The sequence below is a fragment of the Stegodyphus dumicola genome, chromosome 3, assembly GCF_044657685.1.
Source record: "Stegodyphus dumicola isolate Sdum_Otavi_A_Nest chromosome 3, ASM4465768v1".
Lineage (NCBI taxonomy): Eukaryota > Metazoa > Arthropoda > Arachnida > Araneae > Eresidae > Stegodyphus > Stegodyphus dumicola.
The window spans coordinates 12,190,420-12,210,244 of record NC_140770.1 but is presented as its reverse complement, the minus strand read 5'-3'; the positions used below and the strand labels follow the sequence as shown (position 1 = coordinate 12,210,244).

General features: G+C 34.4%; 1 protein-coding gene across 1 annotated transcript in view; it reads right to left on the bottom strand.

Annotated features, from left to right (window-relative positions):
• Positions 1–8,765: 8,765 nt before the first annotated feature.
• Positions 8,766–19,825, bottom strand: part of LOC118192202 (LHFPL tetraspan subfamily member 3 protein-like) — a 215,039-nt gene continuing 203,979 nt past the window's right edge. Inside the window, exon 3 of the mRNA XM_085812572.1 lies at positions 8,766–10,526. Coding sequence (XP_085668698.1) covers positions 10,327–10,526 — 200 coding nt within the window. The 3' untranslated portion in view covers positions 8,766–10,326. The remainder of the gene's footprint in view (positions 10,527–19,825) is intronic.

Sequence of the window (19,825 nt, the reverse complement as noted above, 5' to 3'; positions counted from 1 at the left end):
AAGTAAAGGGAGTGCGCAATGCAAGTTTTTGCAATTCTGGGATTTTTTTTAAGTGAAAATAGGTCGACGTGTACATGGATAAAGTCAAAGGAGTGCGCAATGCCAGTTTTGTGCAATTCGGGGATTTTTTTTAAGTGAAAATAAGTCGATGTGTACATGGATCCCGAATTTGTGCAATTGTTAGTCTTGTTATTTTGGCTTTGTGTTTTTGGGCCAGAAATCGCCGCTTCGCAAGCCAAAATAGAGTCAAAGAATTGCACAAAATCGGTATCTATGTACCGACAAAAATCGCCAAGTTTCGCCAAGGGGTACCCTAAACTATACTTTTACCAAAATTTTAATTATTAGCCAAAATGGCGTGGAATTTTACGTTGGTTCACTATAAAAGTCTGAATCCTTTTTCAAATTCTTGCTACCAAATATTATGCATTATATTTATTATTCTCTGCATTATATTTAAATAAACTGATTAATGAAGAATCTGCATGGATGTATGTTTATTTCTAGCATTATGGAAAAACAACGGTACCTAGAGGCATCCAATTTTGTATAACTTAGTCCTCCACTCGAATATGGGCATCTGGAAGCCCGAATTTGGAACTTGTTTAATTATCGATTTCATATATTGTAACACCCGTTGAAGAATTTTTTATTAACAAACTCAACGATTTCAAAGCGAGCAATGGCAAGACTACGGAAAAAAAAAAGAAAAAAAAAATATCTCCAGCACGAGATTGTGCATCGGAAAAATCTTAAAGACATGCTGCTTTTAAAATTATCTTGTGATATTGCTGTTGAATTGAATTTTATAGTTTAAGTGCGAAGAACATGATATTTAATAAATAAAGGTAACACACAAAGCATTAAAAATACGTCCCTTTGGAACCTAATGTAAAATCTGAAACCTTACAGATTTTTCTCTCTTTTGCTTTTTTTTTATTTTATTTTATCTGAGTAGAAATGTTAGGTTTATAACTTTATCGTGTGCTTTGTATTATTGTGAACATTGTAACATAAGGTAAAGAATCATTGCAACGAGTTAGCTCTCAGAAATGCATGATTCCGAGTTATCAAACGATTGAAAATATTGAATTAATAAATTAAAATTGATCAGCGTAACTGCTCAAAATACAGAAAAAAATTTCCTCAAAGAACGCTTTGATCACCGATGATTCTGTTTGATCTTTGTGCTTCCTGCAGTATGGGTGAACTTCTTAATTGGAAATTTTTTTTTTTTTTTTTTTTTTTTTTTTTTTTTTTTTTAAGTCCAAAAGGAGTTTTATTGCTGAAGGACTATTGTTTTCGTTTTGCGATTTTGCACTCTAAATGTCCGTTTCCTTTTTCGAACTGTTGCCACCCATTGTTAGAGTCCTGCATTATATTTGAAGAAATTAAATAATTAAAAATCTGCATCAATGTATGTAGTATATATTTCTCGCATTGTGCTAAAACAACGGTACCTAGAGCCATTCAATTTTGAATGACGTAATCCTACTGCGAATATGGGCATCTGGAAGACCAAATTTGGAATTTGTAATTTTTTTTATTATCGGTTTCATATTTTGTAAAACTTTAATGAATTTTTGATTAACAAACTCAACGATTGAAAAGCGAGCAATGGCAACACTCTAAGGGAGGGGGGAAAAAACTTTTTTATCTGCAGCGCGAGGAACTGTGTATCGGAAATTTTAAAGATAGGCTCATTTTAAAATTATTTTGCGACATTGCTGTCGAACTGAATTTTATAGTTTAAGAGCAAAGAGCATGATAATAAATAAATAAACGTAACACACAAAACGTTAAAAAAAAAAAAAAAAAAAAGCCTCTTTGGACGTAATTTAAAATCTGAAACCTTCCAGATTTTTTTTGGGGGGGGCGTGGCATTTGGAGCGAAATCGTTAAAAAAAAAAAAAAAAAAAAAAAAAAAAAGGTGATGTATGGAGAAAGTGTTGATTGCAGTATCGTATAAACATCCGATTTGTGAAACGAATATGAAATTTACTGTGAAACGAATATGAAATTTACTGTGAAAGAACTATGTAATGTGTTTTAAATGGATGTAATGAAGTTACGATAGGCGAATGTAAGCAACGAATTACATATGTATATGCGAAATTCTGAGGCTTCGCTCGTTGCCGAGGTGTTGCGTGATGTCGAGTTGTGAAATTCTCTCATTTGTTTAAGTGAAAATAGATCGTTGTATTCTACCGAGGCTGTGCGCGGTGCCGAGTTTGCGTAAGTCTCTGATTATTTCTAAATGAAAACAGGTCGTTTTATATATATAGGGAGAAGAAGAGTAATGTATTATATATTATCTGCAATGTTTAATATAACGTTTGTGTATTTTAAATTCGTATCGTTGTTTTAATTGTAAATTATATTTTAATCGTCATTTTTTATACTTGCACTGTATTTTTAATTCGCTTTCTTTTGATAAGGTGATAATGTTTTCCAACTTACGATAAATTCGGCGCGTATTCGAAAGGTTCAGTTGCGAGGGCATTGCTCATTTTCGTGTCTCTTGCTTCAAAATAACCTAATGACTACAGTGGCACCCGAACTGAAAAGTTGGCGGGTGATGATTTTTCACCATTAGGAATTGGCGATTAGGTCCCCTGATTCCCAGTAGCCCTTTAAAAGGAAGAGTATATATATATATTCTTACCCTTTCTGCATGCCTTTTAGCCTACACAAGGCGTGTTCGAGAGATCCAGGTTCGAGTCCCGAGAAGGGCATCGCTCATTTTTCATGTCTCGTGCTTTAAGCTAATGAGCCTTCAATGTTTGGTATCGTAATTGCAATTGATAATATTGTTACGAAATATACAAGCGCGGTAAGATAAGCTTCCCCGCAAAGCAGTTTTAGGGTTGCCATAAAATAACAAGGAAGGCAAGGTTGCCACATTTAGCGAGAAATCGCCCATCTGGCGATATTTGGCGACAAAATTGGCGATATACCATGCACGGTTGGAGAATCTTCTGGAACGAATTCTTACCGGTTTAGCCCAGAATATTCTCGAATGCTAGCCAAAAGCTATATAAACCCTGCTGGTACGCGGAGAGTTAGTATCGAGTGTTTGCCTCGTATAGAATGCGAGTGAGTGTGCCTCGGAGAGTGCGAGATAATCAGTCCGTGCGGAGTCGACCGAGTTGACAGCCGGGCAGCGACTGTCGAGTGGGTCGTCGAGTGCATCGAAAAAGTTTCTTAGTGTATCGTCGAGAGAGCGTGTTGAGCTCCTGGAACGACTGAACCGAAGAGTCGGGAGCTGTGCTCTGTGTGTCATCGGGTGCATCGCGAGTTGTAGCGTGGAGAGTCTCGAGAGTACGTGGAGTTCCGAGAACGACCGAGCAGAGTCGGGAGCTGTACTCTGGTGCTTTGCAGTGAAGCTGTCTCCACCGTTATTGCCTGACAGTGTGAAGGCTGTGTCCCTGATTGTTCCTGCGTGTCTATAATAGATCTTCGACGACTTCAAAACGTGACTTTGGAGCTGTCCTGATTAATACCGGCCAGTAAAGTGTGTGTTTCGATATTTCATCAAGACGTCTTGTCATTATTCACTCCAAATCTGCACGAACACGTGAAGAAAATAACGCAGCAACTGGTGTCAGAAAAGAAAAACGTAACAATGTTATCTACTTCAAACACTGCTTATTGCTCGAAATTTGTAGTTTTAATTTTTGAACTTATTTTCTTAATTGTGAGAAATTGGATTTTTTCTGCTATTAATGTATAGAACTCAAGTATAGGTATAGAGAATATGACAAGATTTAGGAACTTAAAAAACAATTATATGAAACTGTGTGATCATTTGACACAAAAACATTTTCTTTTTAGCTCAAGAAAGCGTTTACCCGGAAGAGCTATTAATTTCGTTTTGGCATTTTGCGTAGTAAACTTTAAATATCCGTTTCACTTTTCAAATTGTTGCCACCAAATATTATCGCCCTGTGTTATATTTAAAGAAATTAAATAGTGGAGAATCTGCATAAATGTATCTGTATTTCTCGCATTGTGATAAAACTGCGGAACCTAGAGCCATTCAATTTTGAATAATGTTTGTCTCCACCGAATATGTGTTATGTCTCCACTTGGAAGTCTAAATTTGGAATCTGGAATTTGTTTTATTATCCATTTCATATTTTGTAAAACATTTATAAGTTTTTGGATTAAGAAACTCAACTGTTTCAAAGCGACCATTGGCAACTCTATACCGGGGGGGGGGAGAATCTCCAGCTCGTGAGACTGTATATCCGAAATTCTAATGATGTGCTATTTTATGCAATACCGCTGTAGAATTGAATTTTATGATTTAAGTGCGAAGAACATATTTAATAAATAAAGGTTAAAAGAGAAAACGTTAAAAAAACGCCGTTTTGGGAATAACATAAAATCTGAAAGCTTTAGATTTTTTCAACTCTAAAGTTTAATTTTTCTTAAATAATGAAGATTGTATACTTGCTAGTATGTAACGGAGTGTAACGTTAGGTAAAAATAAAAAGTTTCTCTGTATAAATGCTAAAGCTTGAAAATCTTTGAAACTATTGAAATTGTATGAAATGCAAGTATGAGATACTGAGACTTAAAAGTTTTAATAATTGGTAGAACTGAATTAACTCTGCCATGTTAATTTTAAATATAAATTTATTATACTTATTTTCAGTCAAACCCAAGCTGTGAGAAATATAAATTTAAAATAAATATTTTAATGTTAATTTACAATAATAAACACCTGATTATTATTTTAGGTAGAAAATGGTAAATACACGTAGACTAATACACGTACTAATGGTAAATAACACGTACTAATACACGTACTAATGGTAAATACGAGACTCCATTGTGACATCACAAGCTTAGTTCCACCTATCTGTGACGTCACTAAGTTCCGCCTTTGTAATTTTAGTCTGTTCTGAGCTTTTACTCAAATGTTCTTAATGTAGTTATAATTAATTCTGTAACTCTTAACCTCTAAAATTTATTCATTGCGTAATCATTCTCAGAAATAGAAACTATTTTTTTGTAATTAAATTTTTAAATCTTAACTGCCTAACTGTGAACTGTCAAAACTGTAAACTGTCTAATCATTCTCAAAATTACAAACTCTCAGTTATTTACTGGTTAAACTATGGACTCTTAATCCTCTAATTATGTTAATTGACTCAAATAATCAGCTGGTCGCGCAAGCGGGTAGTATAATTTATAAATTTAATTTTTCATGTTGTAATTTTTTTTTTTCTTCTTCTGTGTTTGAATTTCATTTATGTTTATCTAGAAAAGTCGTCCATGGGAATCGGAAACAAGTCCTGTCTGGATTTTAAGCTCAATGAAGATAGATCTGTCAGTATTAATCAGTTAGCGAGAGGTAAGTGCAAAACAACCCCCAATCCATTTTTAATAATATGATAAGTTTTATTCAGGTTTTAATAGATATTAGCTGCCCCCAACTGAAGCAAAATTCATTTTTATGTACACTAAAATATTTACACTTTTACACTTTATTTACACTTTTATGTACACATTTTTATGTAGCGGGGGGGGAGAACACCATTATATCTCCCGTTCTATTGGGTCGATTGACGAAATTCAAATTGCATTTTTCATATCTCGAAAGCACGACTTAGGATTTAGTATATTAGCTTTGTTCTAATTTTTTGACACAAAATCGAACTTTTTCTGAAATAACATGCCGATTTTTTTCCATATTTCGATTCTACGGCTCATATTATGCCTAAATATTAAATTTTGTAACATTTAGTGCTAAATTTGTAGAGAAATTCCAGAATTTGTCTTGGCGTTTTTTTCAGTTTGCGTCAATAATAATTCATTTGGCGAATTTCTTAATTTATAGCAACTTATTTTCCTTTCCTTATTTTTCATTGTACACGAGCGGTAAAATGGTCATAGTTCATACTTTCGAATAATTTCAACAAAGTGCGTAAACCACGTTTGGCGTTTATACCAAATTTCGAAAAGCGCCAGTATGTAAATTCGTGTATATTTTAGGAAATTATGAATAAAAAATTCTAATTTTTTTGCAAATATGCTTAGAAATATATTTCCATGAAGATGATGGTAAAATTTTTATAGGTTGTAATTCAACATTTTTTTCAAAAAATTAAATAAAATATTTAATAAATAAATTACAAAAAATGGGCGAATTTTATTTCGAACGAACCTAAATTTCGAATTCTAGAAGAAGGAATGAAGTAAGTTTAATAAAAAAAGAGAAATATTAGTAAATATATATCAAATTCAATTAGCATGTTATTTGGAATTTACCTAAATTTCGAATTCTAGAAGAAGGAATCAAGTAAGTTTAATAAAAAAAAGAGATATTAATAAATATATATCAAATTCAATTAGCATGGAGAAGCTAAAATTTTGAGAGCTGATTTTTTAAAAACTAATTTTTACAAAACTTGGCAGTTTGGCATAATATAAGTCGTAGAATCGAGATATGGAAAAAAATTGGCGTGTCATTACACAAAAAGTTCGACTTTTTGTCGAAATATCTATATTAGAACAATGATACATATAAATCTAATACATATCCTAAGTCGCGCTTTCGAGACATGACAAATGTAATTTGAATTTCGGGCCCACCAGCGGCCGAGCGGTAAAGTCGCTGAGCACTGGCAGTTCGGTCCGAGGTTCGAATCCCGCGAAAGGGCTGGTTGGATTGGCGTTTTCGTGGTTTTCCCCATATGTAACGTGTATACGAGCCAGTTTTCCTTAGAAAGTCCTCCACGAAGGCATCTCTCCCCTTAGGCAGATAGCCCTAGTGTGCTTTGCCATAATTAAATAAATCAAACCAATTTGAATTTCGTCAATCGGCTCAGTAGAACGGGAGATATAGAACGGTCCTCCTTTTTTTTGGGGGGGGGCAGTATACATCTTAAAAGAATATGTATAAAAACATATTAGTGTGAATGAAATCAGTCCTGTATATACCTGAAAAAAATTATGCGACATTTGTGAAGATATTTTATATTTTAACGAAAAACAAAATTATCTTTAAAATCCACAATTTTTAAGAAAATTTTATGAAAAATATCACTGTGAAAAAGCAGATAAAACTTGATGGAAGAATAAACGGACCGCGCGATTCTATAAAAACTTTACTCTTATCTCTATTGGCAATTTTAAAATTCCACCTCGCACGCGCTTCGACGCAGCTCTCCGAACAGCAAAAAAAGCAGCTTGCAGAGTGCCAAAATTCGCATTTCCAGATATATAAATTAATATATCGTCTGATTAAAGCTATACAAAGGTAAGAATAATCGAAATGGCTTTCTACGAATTTTTGGAGTCCGGGGAGTACCTTTTTCGAAACTCAACTCACCGTCTTTCCGGAACACATCCGACTGTATGGAGTTGGATGTGGTTCCGGAACAGATGTCACAAAAAGACAGGCGTAGTGCAAATTTTCTTGAACAGATATATGTAATTGTTAGGAACAGCTTATTATTTCTTACAGTATCCGTGGATTATTTTTGTTTTTAACTGAGAATCGAAGAACGAGAATTAGTGATCTGTTGATAATTTTTGATCCGAGAATAGCAAAAAAACGTTAATCGTTATTGACGCGCGGTTTTAAAGATGCAACGAAACGTTTATTCATCCCAGCATCGCAAGATATGTGGATTTTTGATCCGAGAATTTCAGGATTTTTAGATTTTTTTATTATTATTCTTGGATTATTTTAATCCGAGAATGGTAAGAAGAATCTTCTGATTCTCAATTCGATAATTAGATCCGTGTAAAATTTTTGCTCGCGAATCACAGGAGCTATGGAACATTTTTGCTACAGGACTCAAAAGATCTACGGATGATTTTGGGATCCGAGGATTATGGTATCAGTAGATTATTAATTGATCCGAGGATAACTTTGTCCAAGAACTATAGGATCCGTGCCTTATTTTTATCTTTTGATCATTTTTTGATGCACGTATACCATGATTCTCGTATTCAGAATTTCTGCTCGGAGTGATTATCTTTTATGCGAGAATCACAGAACCCATGGATCTTTTCTGATCCCGTGATCACAGGTTCTATAAATCATTGTTTCGAGGATTAGAAGATCCGTGCATTATTTTTGATCCGAGGATCATAAGATTTCAGAACTACAGGATCCGAGGATTATTTTTTGATACAAGAATTATTTTTCATCCGGGAATGGTAGGACGAGTCCTCCGTATTCTCTTCTCCGATCCAGAATTAGATCCGTGTATCGATTTTCATTCAGGGATCAAAGGATGCAAGCATCATTTTCTGATCCGATGATCACAATATCAATGCATTTGTTTTGATCCAAGAATCTGAGGGTGAATTCTATTGTTCTCGTATCGAGATTCGAGACTGGGCGATAATTTTTATCCGAGAATCATAGGACATGTGCATCATTTTTGATCCGGGGACTAAAGGTTACTTGAATCATTTTTACCTGAGGATCGCAGGATTCGCAGATTTTTTTATCGAAGAATGACATAATCCGAGACTTTAAGGATGCTTGGATCATTTATATATTCGTGGATTATTTTTTATTTTGTTCCGAGAATTCTTCGCTTCATCCTCGCTAACCGTTCCCGACCCCACAGCTTTTTATTATTAGTGAACAGATAATCCCCCCCCCAAAAAAAATGTCATTGAGTGAAAAGTTCTGAGCTGATTCCATAAAAGGAGATTTGCCGATCTCGATAATGGACGTGAGTGTTTTTAAGTCTATATATAGCATCTTGAATATAATGCATTTAGTAAGACAAGAGCACGGTTATGAAACGTATTTTATTTAATTGTATATATATATATATAACAAACAACATAAGCACATTAATTACATAAAAATAATTATATACAAAATACATTCTGCAATTCACACATTATATAAAAAATATTTTCTCACAGCAACCTATTCAAGACATATGGACGTGTGTATAAATGCCCTTTGGCTAATACATTTATTGCAAATAATAGGCATTTTTCACTTCATAAAAGTGATGTTCGTCCCTTTTTTTTTAATCATATTTACACTTTAGATCTGGCATAATCGTCAACGCTCATTTCTCGCCAAAAAGTAAGTTTAACAATTAATTTGAAATTTGATAATTATTATACATTAGTATATTCTAAGCTAAATTTTCTTGTAGACACCCCCCCCCAAAAAAAATTGAAATTTCATACTTAGTTTTTTTTTAATTTGAATTGAATTAAAAAAATGTAAATTGGAATATTTCAAATTTTATGATAAAATTATAAATTTGAATCACTTTTGAAATTAGAATTTTAAAATATTTAGAACCCAGAAGCTCAGAATTATATGGAAATAAATAACTTTTCTGCTATTTTCATGCAAATAAATTTACTTACTAAAAAATATTTTAAATTTGACAAAAGTTACAAATTTAAGTAATTTTTGGAATTTGAATTAGAAATTTTAAACTTTTAGAGAACAGAAGTAAGAAAGATTGTGGAAATATAAACTTTTACGCTATTTTCATACACGCAAATTAAGACTAACTTTAATTTCTAAAAAAATACTTTTTTTTAGCTTTGTGAAAAGTTAAAAATTTGAAAATATTTTTAAAATAGAAATGAGAAAATATTTAAAACACATTTAAAATAAATAACTTTTACAATATTTTCATTTAAATAAAATGTAGTTGTTAAAATGTTAAAAACTTATTACTTTAACTCTTCATTAACTTAAACAAAAGTATCCATTATGTTTCATTACTTTAGCATAAATCATTTTACTGAAAATTTTTCGAAGCAAATTAACTTTAGTCGAGTAACGGGTATTCCACGCAAAACGCGAGGACAATATAATTTTTAAAGTTAAAAGTAAATAACATTATCACTAAAAATAATCTATAATCGCTTTAATGACAAATGTCTTTGTGCTGGAATATGCATTAATTAATAACACAGTGAACATTTCATCCTATAATAATAATATATCACGTAACGCCATCTTGTGTTTGTATCTTGTGTTGCCTTTTTTATATGTCAAAAAATACATTTTAATAGGAAGTACACAAAATGGCGCTATATGATATATGGATAATCATAGAAGTGAGGACTTTCTACCTCTGTGCGGATTACAACAATTGAAAAGACAGGAGAATGAACACAGATATTTCTTTCATAAAGTCCATCATGAATTGCACTTTTAATAGTCAAAGCGGCATCGTACCCGATGCTGTCTTTTCGTGGCACTCAATCGTCTTGCAGACGATCAGTAGTAGAATATAAAATGAATAAACAGTTTGAAGCAATTGGTTTCAAAATGCTTGTTCACTTCAAAAATCTTCATTTCTGCCTTGACTTTCACAGCTGGAAATTTGCTACGGAATTATTGCTGAAATTGTCTTGTCGGAAGCCTTTGTTTGAGCGTAACGTATGGTGGGAATATTCAGAATAGTGATCCGAATCGACACCAGGTGGCATCACCATCACAGGTTGAATGTTGGTGGATTTCCTGGATGGAGTTGACTGGTTATCAGCAATAAAAGCGGTATTCACTTCACCTGAAAAGAAAAACAGAATTTAATTTAATGAATTGTGTAATGAATGCATGTTACCGGGACCGGATTCAGAAATGTGTGCATGTATGTATTGATGTATGTGCGGATATAAGCACATACACACGTGCATACATACATACATACATTTCTGAATGCGATCCCGATAGCAGAAAAGCACCAAATTATCTACGATTTTCAGTTAATAAAGAATGATTAAGAGGTCTTTATATAATAACAACAGAAAGAAGGATTGCATGTTCTTTGAACACTACAAAATTAATTAAAATATTTGTTGCTAAAAAAAATTTAAATTTAAAATTTATATCAAGGGGCAATTTTTAACGTTTTTGTGTTACATTTACGTATTAAATATGTTCTTCGCTCTTAAACCATAAAATTCAGTTCAACAGCAATATCAAAAAATATTTAAAAGAGGGTATCTTTAGAATTTCCATTACGGTTTCGCGCGCTAGAGATGGTTTCTTTCCCCCGCACAGTGTTGCCATTGCTCGCTTTGAAATCGTTGAGTTTGTTAAAAAATTCTTTAATGTCTGACAAAAAATGAAATCTACATATATATAAAAGGAAGAGTCTTTGGTGTCCTTAAGTGTTTATGTGTCTTTCGTTGATGCTACGATATTGCTGAATTGAAGTGAATTTTATGGTTTAAGTGCGAAGCATATGTTTAATAAATAAAGGTAACACAGAAAATGTTAAAGTTGAAACTTTCAGTTCTTTTTAAATTTAAATCTGTAGCCTTTACCTTTATAATGAAGTGTGCCGACTGAACAAAAACATGAAATTACAATTTACGAAGTAATTTTATTAAGTTCAATAAGTTTCATCGAAGTAATTTTTTAATTTTAATCCGTAGCCATTTCGTTTATAGTGAATTGTATTTTCAATGTGAAATTTTTGATATGATGTGAGAGGCCATCGGTTAGCCCTAATTCGGTAGCTTCGCAACGAAAAATAAAACATTTTTTTTTGTTGGGGGGGGGGGAGTTCTTAAGTAATTTGTTCTTTGCAAGAAGTAATGGCACCAGTATACCAAACAATGCGCATAAAAATATAAAAATAATTAAGAAAACTCATTTCAATAGCTGTGAAACTATCATAAAATGAAGTAAAAAAAAAAACTTCAGCCTCCAATGTAATTACGACCAGATCCGGGTAATTGCTTTAGGACTGGTAAGTGAAACCAGTTCTGCACCTAAAGTCGACACTTGGGATTCATTGCATAATGAAGTACAATTGTTTTTCGTGTTACATTATTCGAAGATGTTTCTGTAACGTCTTCCTTGTGTAACATTATATAATTAATTTTGTAAATCTCATGATATTAGCAGATTTATCAAAATAGCCTTTCTTTATTGCATTCCTTGATCGAAATAAATCGGAGCTCACATAAAACATGTATTTTAAATAGGAGGTTAGCTCGATATTCTTACACGATATTTGCTTAAAATGAAATTGCTGATTTATTTTTAGAGTAGATGCACTCACTACATTAGAGAGTTACAATGAAACAATGTTTGCCATTTAACAGTTGTATACCTTGCAAAAATGAGAAAAAATAAGAACAGTTCTATATCTCTCGTTCTACTGGACCGATTCTCGAACTTTAACTCGCGTTTTCCCCGACTCTTAAGATATATATTAGATTTATATACAGCAGCCGAGTACGTACGTACGTATCTCGCTTAACTCAAAAACAAGTAGCCTCAGAACGTTGAAATTTTGTATGTAGGACTGCTATAACATGTAGATGTGCACCTCGTTGTTTGGTTGCAATCGGCAGCACCGAACGTATATAAATATATTTATATCCACTCTGTTACCCGGCTCAGTGATCTCAGTTTCTTTACTCTTATATGTTTGTAAATTGTACATTTTTTTGGTTTAAAAATGATTGAATCATGTTGTTTTGATCTTCCGGTTAATGTTTTTATGCCTTTAGTAAATCCGTGTGCAATATTTTTAAAGTACAAGTTCTAATTGAATTTTTTCCTCTTGCTTTGGGGAAAGGCTAGAATTTTCGGGTGAATTATTATAATTAAAATACATTGAAATGGTTCATTGGCTTATTCTGGATACAGAAAAGCAGGGAGTTTTGTAGAAGAGAGATTTTAATGCTCCTTTACACTGATGAAGTGGCATTGAAAAATTGATTGAGTTAATCTTATGCTCGTTTTTCTTTGAATTTCTTTAAGGAGTTTTTTTGAATTGGGGTGTTGATTGGTTAAAAATGTTGGTTTTTACATTAATTAAATTCTTTGTTGCATTTATTAGATTATTTAAAATTTATTAATTATGAATTTCAAAATTTTCGCCTTGTGAAACATTAGTTCTAAATTACTTTGTCTTTAATGATCATTTTCTGCAGCGCGAAAGTACTTATATTTTCTTTTAAAAATTGTTTTGCAATTATATATATATGTTTGGTTCTGCCAATGGGAATAAGAAAGGGAGGTGCACCACTAGATGTTATAGCGTTCCCATATAAAAAATTTTAATCTTCTATGGCTAATCTTTTTTAAGTTCTGAGATATATGTGCTACCGTGAAAGACCGAAATTGGAGAATGTCGACTTTCACCGGAGAATATCAACATTCACCAAATACGTCGGTGAAAGACCGAATATTTCACTACATTCTTGTATATTTGGACCCTCACCGGTATGTCGACAATCACAGATACGCTCTGGTGAAAGTCGAAAAGAGAGGTCATAAAGTGCCATAATAGTTTAAGTTGTTGCAATAAATAAGATTTGAATCACATAATTTAGTAAGTTTTTTTATGACTGTTATTTTATTTTCTCATTTAGAACGTACTGTATAATTAAGTAAGTTTTTAACTTCTATTATTTCCCTTTCTCATTTTGAATGTATTGTGTGTTTTAGGTTCTCATGTTCTTAAGTTCTTATTTCAAGTCTCAAGTGCGTTTATTCGCAACTGAATGACGGAGAAGAAACTATAATATTGTTATGTGTTCAACATTCACCATTAGTACATGGTGAAAGTCGACATTGACCCGTGTAAGTCAGAAATAAGAGTATTTGGAAAATATTTCGGACATACACCAAGAGACTATGTTGACATTCACCGGTGAAAGTCGACATTCTCCAGATTTCGGTGTTTCACCGTAACATATGCATACATACGCACGTGCGTACACTGCAAAAAGAAAAAAAAAGGACAGATCAACTGGGCCGCTTAACAAAAATTCAGGTGGCATTTTTCATGTCTCGAAAGCGCGACTTAAGATACGTATAAGATTTATATATAGCCTTTTTATAATATAGGTATTTTGAGACAAAATCGGACTTTTTCTGAAATGATATGCTAAACTCTTTTCTTCTTCGCAAGCATGCAAAAAAACTCGGTTTTATATTTGATTGTTGTTCTTAGTTAAGTATCGATTGCATCAAATATGAAGCAGTGACTTGTGATAATGCCAACGATTCTTCAAGAGATAAATATTTGAAAACTGGGTTAGATATAAACAACCTGACTGAGTTCTTGCAAATGTATTCAAAAACGAAAACTACCAGCAATGAGTGCGGTTATAATATGCCTCATCCCTGCATAATAATTGCATTTACCTCAGACGTTATGTACTCAGAATGATGCATTAGATAGATAAGCGGACAAATATTGTACTATACTGTCATTAGACTAGCTTTCATTCGGTAACTAATTTAAATATTTTAACTGTTTTCATTTTATTCCATGTAGGAAATAACACCGTGCTTTGCATATTTGAGATCAAAATCCGAAAAATTATTCTTAGAATGTATAACTCAAAACTGCATATTTTATATCTCTATCAGTTGTTGCCAGGTAAGAATACTCTTCTTTTTTTGCGATGTTTACTCTATCTCCGTACCTCGAGGTGAATAACGAAAGAGTGCTGAAGTCGTATGTTTAAGAATTGATGTCGTATGTTTAATATTGAAAGCTTTATATTAATTATGTAAATAAAAGCCACATAATGTACGTTAAAATTACAACATAAATTTGTATAGTTCGGGAAGGGAAGGGTTTGCTTTTATTTAATTACGGCAAAGCACACTAGGGTATCTGCGTAAGGGGAGGACTGCCTTCGTGGAGGTCTTTCTAAGGTGGTGGTGTATTTAATTATGGCTATCTGCCTAAGGGAAGGGATGCCTTCGTGGAGGACTTTCTAAGGGAAACTGGCTCGTATACACGTTACACATGGGGAAAACCACGAAAACGCCCATGCAGCCAGCCCGTTCGCGGGATTCGACCCTCGGACTGAACTACCAGTGTTCAGCGACTTTAACGCTCGGCCGCTGGTGGGCGGTCTTTTTAAGGGAATTGGCTCGTATACACTTTACACACGGGGAAAGCAATGAAAACGCCCATCCAGCTAGCCTGTTCGATGAATTCGAACCTCAGACCAACTACCAGTGTTCAGCGACTTTACTGCTCGGCCGCTGGAGGGCCACGTAGTAATCAGGTTGACATAAAAATTGAAAAATGTGCCAAAATAATGACATACGTCATGATACATTTATTTTGATTAAAGGTTTCGCGCTACAACATACAGCACGTTGCTGCTACTTACAGATGAGTTCACCCATAATTCTCATTTAAATATTCACTTCCTACTATTATTATGGGACAGAGATTGTTTAATAAATAGGCTTAGAGAGGCTTGGGGCACATTCTGCTTTCATCGACCTTCGTATCGAGTATGCGTTTTCAAATAGAACGTTTAATCACTCAGGAAGAAAAAAAGCAATTATACGGATTATATTGCCTGCAAAATTAAGTTTGATTAAATTATGTGTAAGGCCATAATGCCAAACGTGGTGAAGTGCTTTTGGACGGTTAAGGCTTGTGAGCGCTTTGCGGAGGAGCTTTTGGGTAGTGTTCAGTTTTAATATGAATCCAAATTGCTCATTTTCGGATAGGGAGAAGGTTGGTTGGTTTATGTGAGTAACGCGAAGGATGCCTTCGTAGAGGCATTTCAAAGGGAAACTGACTAGTATACACACTACACATGGGGAAAAGACAACGAGAAGGAGAATGGAATAAGACATAATTTTTCTGCAGTTTCAGAAAGCTGAGAGTAAGCTAATGGGTGAATGGATGGAAAGAAGGTGCTATTTTGATTCGATATAAGAAACCCTGTTCTAATTGCATGTTTCTAGCGACTAGCAAAGTTTACCAAAGGTACTTGCATATTATCCTGTCGACCACGAAACTCTCGCTAAGCGGTGTGATTTAGCACCAGTTATGGATGCACGTGGCGTGAAACTCATTTAATCCATCTGCACTCTCGTTCGGTGTATCCCCGACTAATTCTTGTTAAGTCACGTTTTGTTTTATGAACGAATTTATTGTTATATTGTTGTCAATATAAATATTCTTCGCATTTTATAAAGTAAAAATTGACTGCTACAGAATCAGATTTGTGATTGCGCCTCCTTTTCGGTTCATTTACAGCAGGTCGAGAGATTTAAGATCTGTTGAATGGGGAAGCAAATACCTATATATAGCCGATGTAAGCCCAGGTAATTACCCTGGGACAATCCCCGCGGATGTTTGTACTTTAACCCTTGTAGAGTTCTTCACTTTGTAAATGCTGGGAACGTGAAGAACGTGAACGTGAAGAACATTAACAACTGGTCAGCGAATAATCGATAAGACAAGAAACAAGATGGAACGGTAAAAAACCCTTTATTATTCACTGGATTGCACAATAAAAGTCGACACTTGGGATTAACAGGCTAAGAAGTAAACTAAAATTAATCTAAACTAAGATATAGCCGAAGTTATTAAAGTTTTAATGGAGTTGGTCCCTTAAACACGAGATGACTGCGAAGCTAGCAAGACTCTGAGTCCGGCTAAGTGTAATGACAGCTTTGAGAGAGAGTAGCCAAAAAAACTGGACGCACGCTAATCAGAAGGAAAGGGAAGTAGGAAAGTCCTACTTCCCTTCCCTTTCCTTCCAACTTCCCATCGAAGTAGGAAACCACTTCCCTTCCTCTTTTCGAAGTAGGAAGGAAATTCCACTTTTCCCTTCCCTTCATACTTTCCTTCCCTTCCTACTTCCTTTCACTTCGAAGTGGGAAGGGGAGGGAAGAGAAGTAGAGGGAAGGGAAGGGAAGGGGAGGGAAGTAGAGGGAAGGGAAGGAGAGGGGAGGGAAGGGAAGTAGAGGGGAGGGAATTCATACTTCCTTATTCTACTTCCCTTCCCTTCACTTCCCTTCCCTCTACTTCCCTTCCCTTCCCTTCCCTTCCCTCTTCAAAGGGAAGTATGAAGGGAAGCGAAGAAGGACTTCCCTTCGAAGTACAAAGGGAAGGGAAGTAAGAACGGAAGGGAAGAAGGAAGGGAAGGGAACATTTTTCCGGTGAATTACTTCGGTTAGTGAAGAAACCTCTTTCAAGTCCACGCCTTCCAATTTGGGAATTATTATTTCCTTCCCTTCCCTCCCCTCCCCTTCCCACTTCGAAGTGAAAGGAAATAGGAAGGGATGTGGGAAGGGAAGGAAAGGAAAGGAAGGGAAGGGAAGTGAAGTATGAAGGGAAGCGAAGTGAAGTAGGAAGGGAAGTATGAAGGGAAGCGAAGTAGGACTTCCCTTCCTACTTCCCCCTTCCCTTCGAAGTACAAAGGGAAGGGAAGTAGGAACGGAAGGGAAGGGAAGGGAACATTTTTCCGGTGAATTACTTCGGTTAGTGAAGAAACCTCTTTCAAGTCCACGCCTTCCAATTTGAGAATTATACTAGACTCGCCTAATTTTCTCTTGTGCGGGTGTCTTTCAAAATTCGTTCCGCATCTCTACGCAAGTCAAATGTTTTTTATGCAATTTCTTCACATATTTTGCAACACCTCACTGTTATATGCTGCAGATAAACCATTTTTCTCCTTTAAGGAAACGTCCGAATTCCCTTCCTAGAGATGCGAAATTCTCTATGCGTAGAAATCAATTTATTCCATCAATGGTAGCCGAGATTTTAGATCTCGGGTAGAATCTCTTGTTTGACATCGGTTTTGCTTGTTTCAAATTCACGTTTTGTCATTTGCTGTTATTCGACATACAAATTCTACCTCACTGAGTGGCAGAACTACAGGATGGCACATTTTTTAGAAGTACTGGAAGGGGCAAAAGACGTCTCTATCTTAGAGTAATATTTGTTACAACACAGAAAGAAAAGTTCATAAAACTACAGTTCATCCTTCATTACTAGGTGCAACATGATGATGAAGTTGAAAGAATGACAGCAGTTGACAAAACGGGTACTTTTACAGCATTAAAACAAGCACTCTAACAAGACGTTCTATCCGAGATATACGAAATTTCAGCATGCTCAAACATTGATGAAATAAATTATGATTTTTTTCCTAAAATTACCAAGGAATTATTACGGAAGGTTGAGTTTCACGACAAAAATGGATTAACTGCAGCATATTTCTGTCAGGTGTTACGAAGCATATGATGAATAGGCATTTGACTTGCCTAGATATGCGAAATTAATTTTGAGGGACACCCGCACATGAGAAAATTGCGCAAGTCGAAAAATTTACTTTATTAAATCCTAAAATCCCAGGATTTCTAATTACTTTTCAGATTGGAAGAGCCGTACGTGGATAACGATTTTCCTCCTTGAAAGGGGTTTCTTCAGTCACCCAAGTCATACAAGGGCTTAATTATAAATGTGGTATTCTACAAAGAACAGCAAATCTTCCAACGCATTCGATTACAAGTGTCGTAAACAAGCAGATCACACAAAAGCAATGCGCAGAAACTGCCCGAAATAAAATTAACCTGACAGGAAAAAATAATAGGGAAGGGTACTTTTTAAATTACCTCTTGTTAGAAAATTTTAGGCTTTTTTTGACAGCCATTATCTGCTCTAAAAGTAACAAGCCATGATAGCAATTGAATCTTTTACAATATTGTATGTTACTCTGACCTGATATATAACATACATGTCAAAATCATAGCAACAAAATGAGAATGAATGTAACTTTAAATTTGCAATACGATCGTACGGAATGCAGCACCTATTGATTATCTGCAAACAATTCGAACACAAAGCAAAAGTGTTATGTGTAATGTACAATGCGCTGTAACAAATCATAAAAATACCATGCAAAATGTTCTAAAGTAAATGTAGTAAGGTATGTTGTTAGCATATAATTTGGATTGTAGTGCAAAATGTAATAAAGTACCATAACGTAAATGAAAAAATAAATAAATAAATAAATAAAAATAATAGCAAGTATAATTCCATGTAGTACGTCGAACATTGCAATTGCAAAGTTATTCCATGATAGTATTAAGTCTAACATTCATACATTCATTCAACATTCATTCAAGTCTTTAATAAAATATTCGACTTGCAGGACAGATCGCATGCAGGCTGGTTAATTGGCACATACAAAACAATATCTACTGACGTCTTCATAATTTCTAGTTGTCTTCCACACTTCTGCGTGTACCTGTACCTTGTATTTGAGTTACAAGGAAAACTTTTGGATTACTGTTGCTTAATTTGTGTCCAAACCAATTTTGTTTTTAATACATAGCAGTTTTCATTTGTTAAAAACATTCCTGATATTTCTAAAAAAGGACTGTTATGTATGTTTTATGACTTATATTGTTACGAAATGTGCAGCTGTGGTAAGATAGCTTCCCCGCAAAGCGATTTTTGGGTTGCCAGAAAATTACAAGGGAATGTAAGGTTGCCATATTTGGCTCGAAATTGCCCATTTGGCGATATGCGACAGGCGTATGTTGAACCTTCTAGAACGAATTCTTACCGGTTCTTCAAGAAAATCGATGCAGCAACAAACAAATATTTAGAAGATATCGTTTCTAAGTGGTTTTTGCAGCAGCGTTCTATGGGAAACCCAATTTCGGGTTCGAGTCTTTGTGAATAAGCTAAGATCTTGGTTGTTCATCCTTTAAAGAAAGTAGCGGCTGGCTAAGAAATTTATGTGCAGACACGGTGTCCGTCAAACAGCTTGCTTTGACCGAGATGTTAAGCAAGCAATGACTTTCAGCACTTGTAAGTACTGTACAGTGCACTATATAACATACTATAAGTGTTGCCACTAAGTAATTAATTAAACCTAAAAGTAACAAGCCATGATTAAATTGTAAGTAATTAATTAACAGGAAAACTTAATTAAAACCTCTTTTTCTTTAAAAATATTTTTTTCCCTTTTTCATCATACAGTACATACGGTAATTAATTAAAGTGTACATAGAGCCTCCAAATACGGTCCCGTCCGTTTTTATTTTGATAATCAGAATTCTATTGTA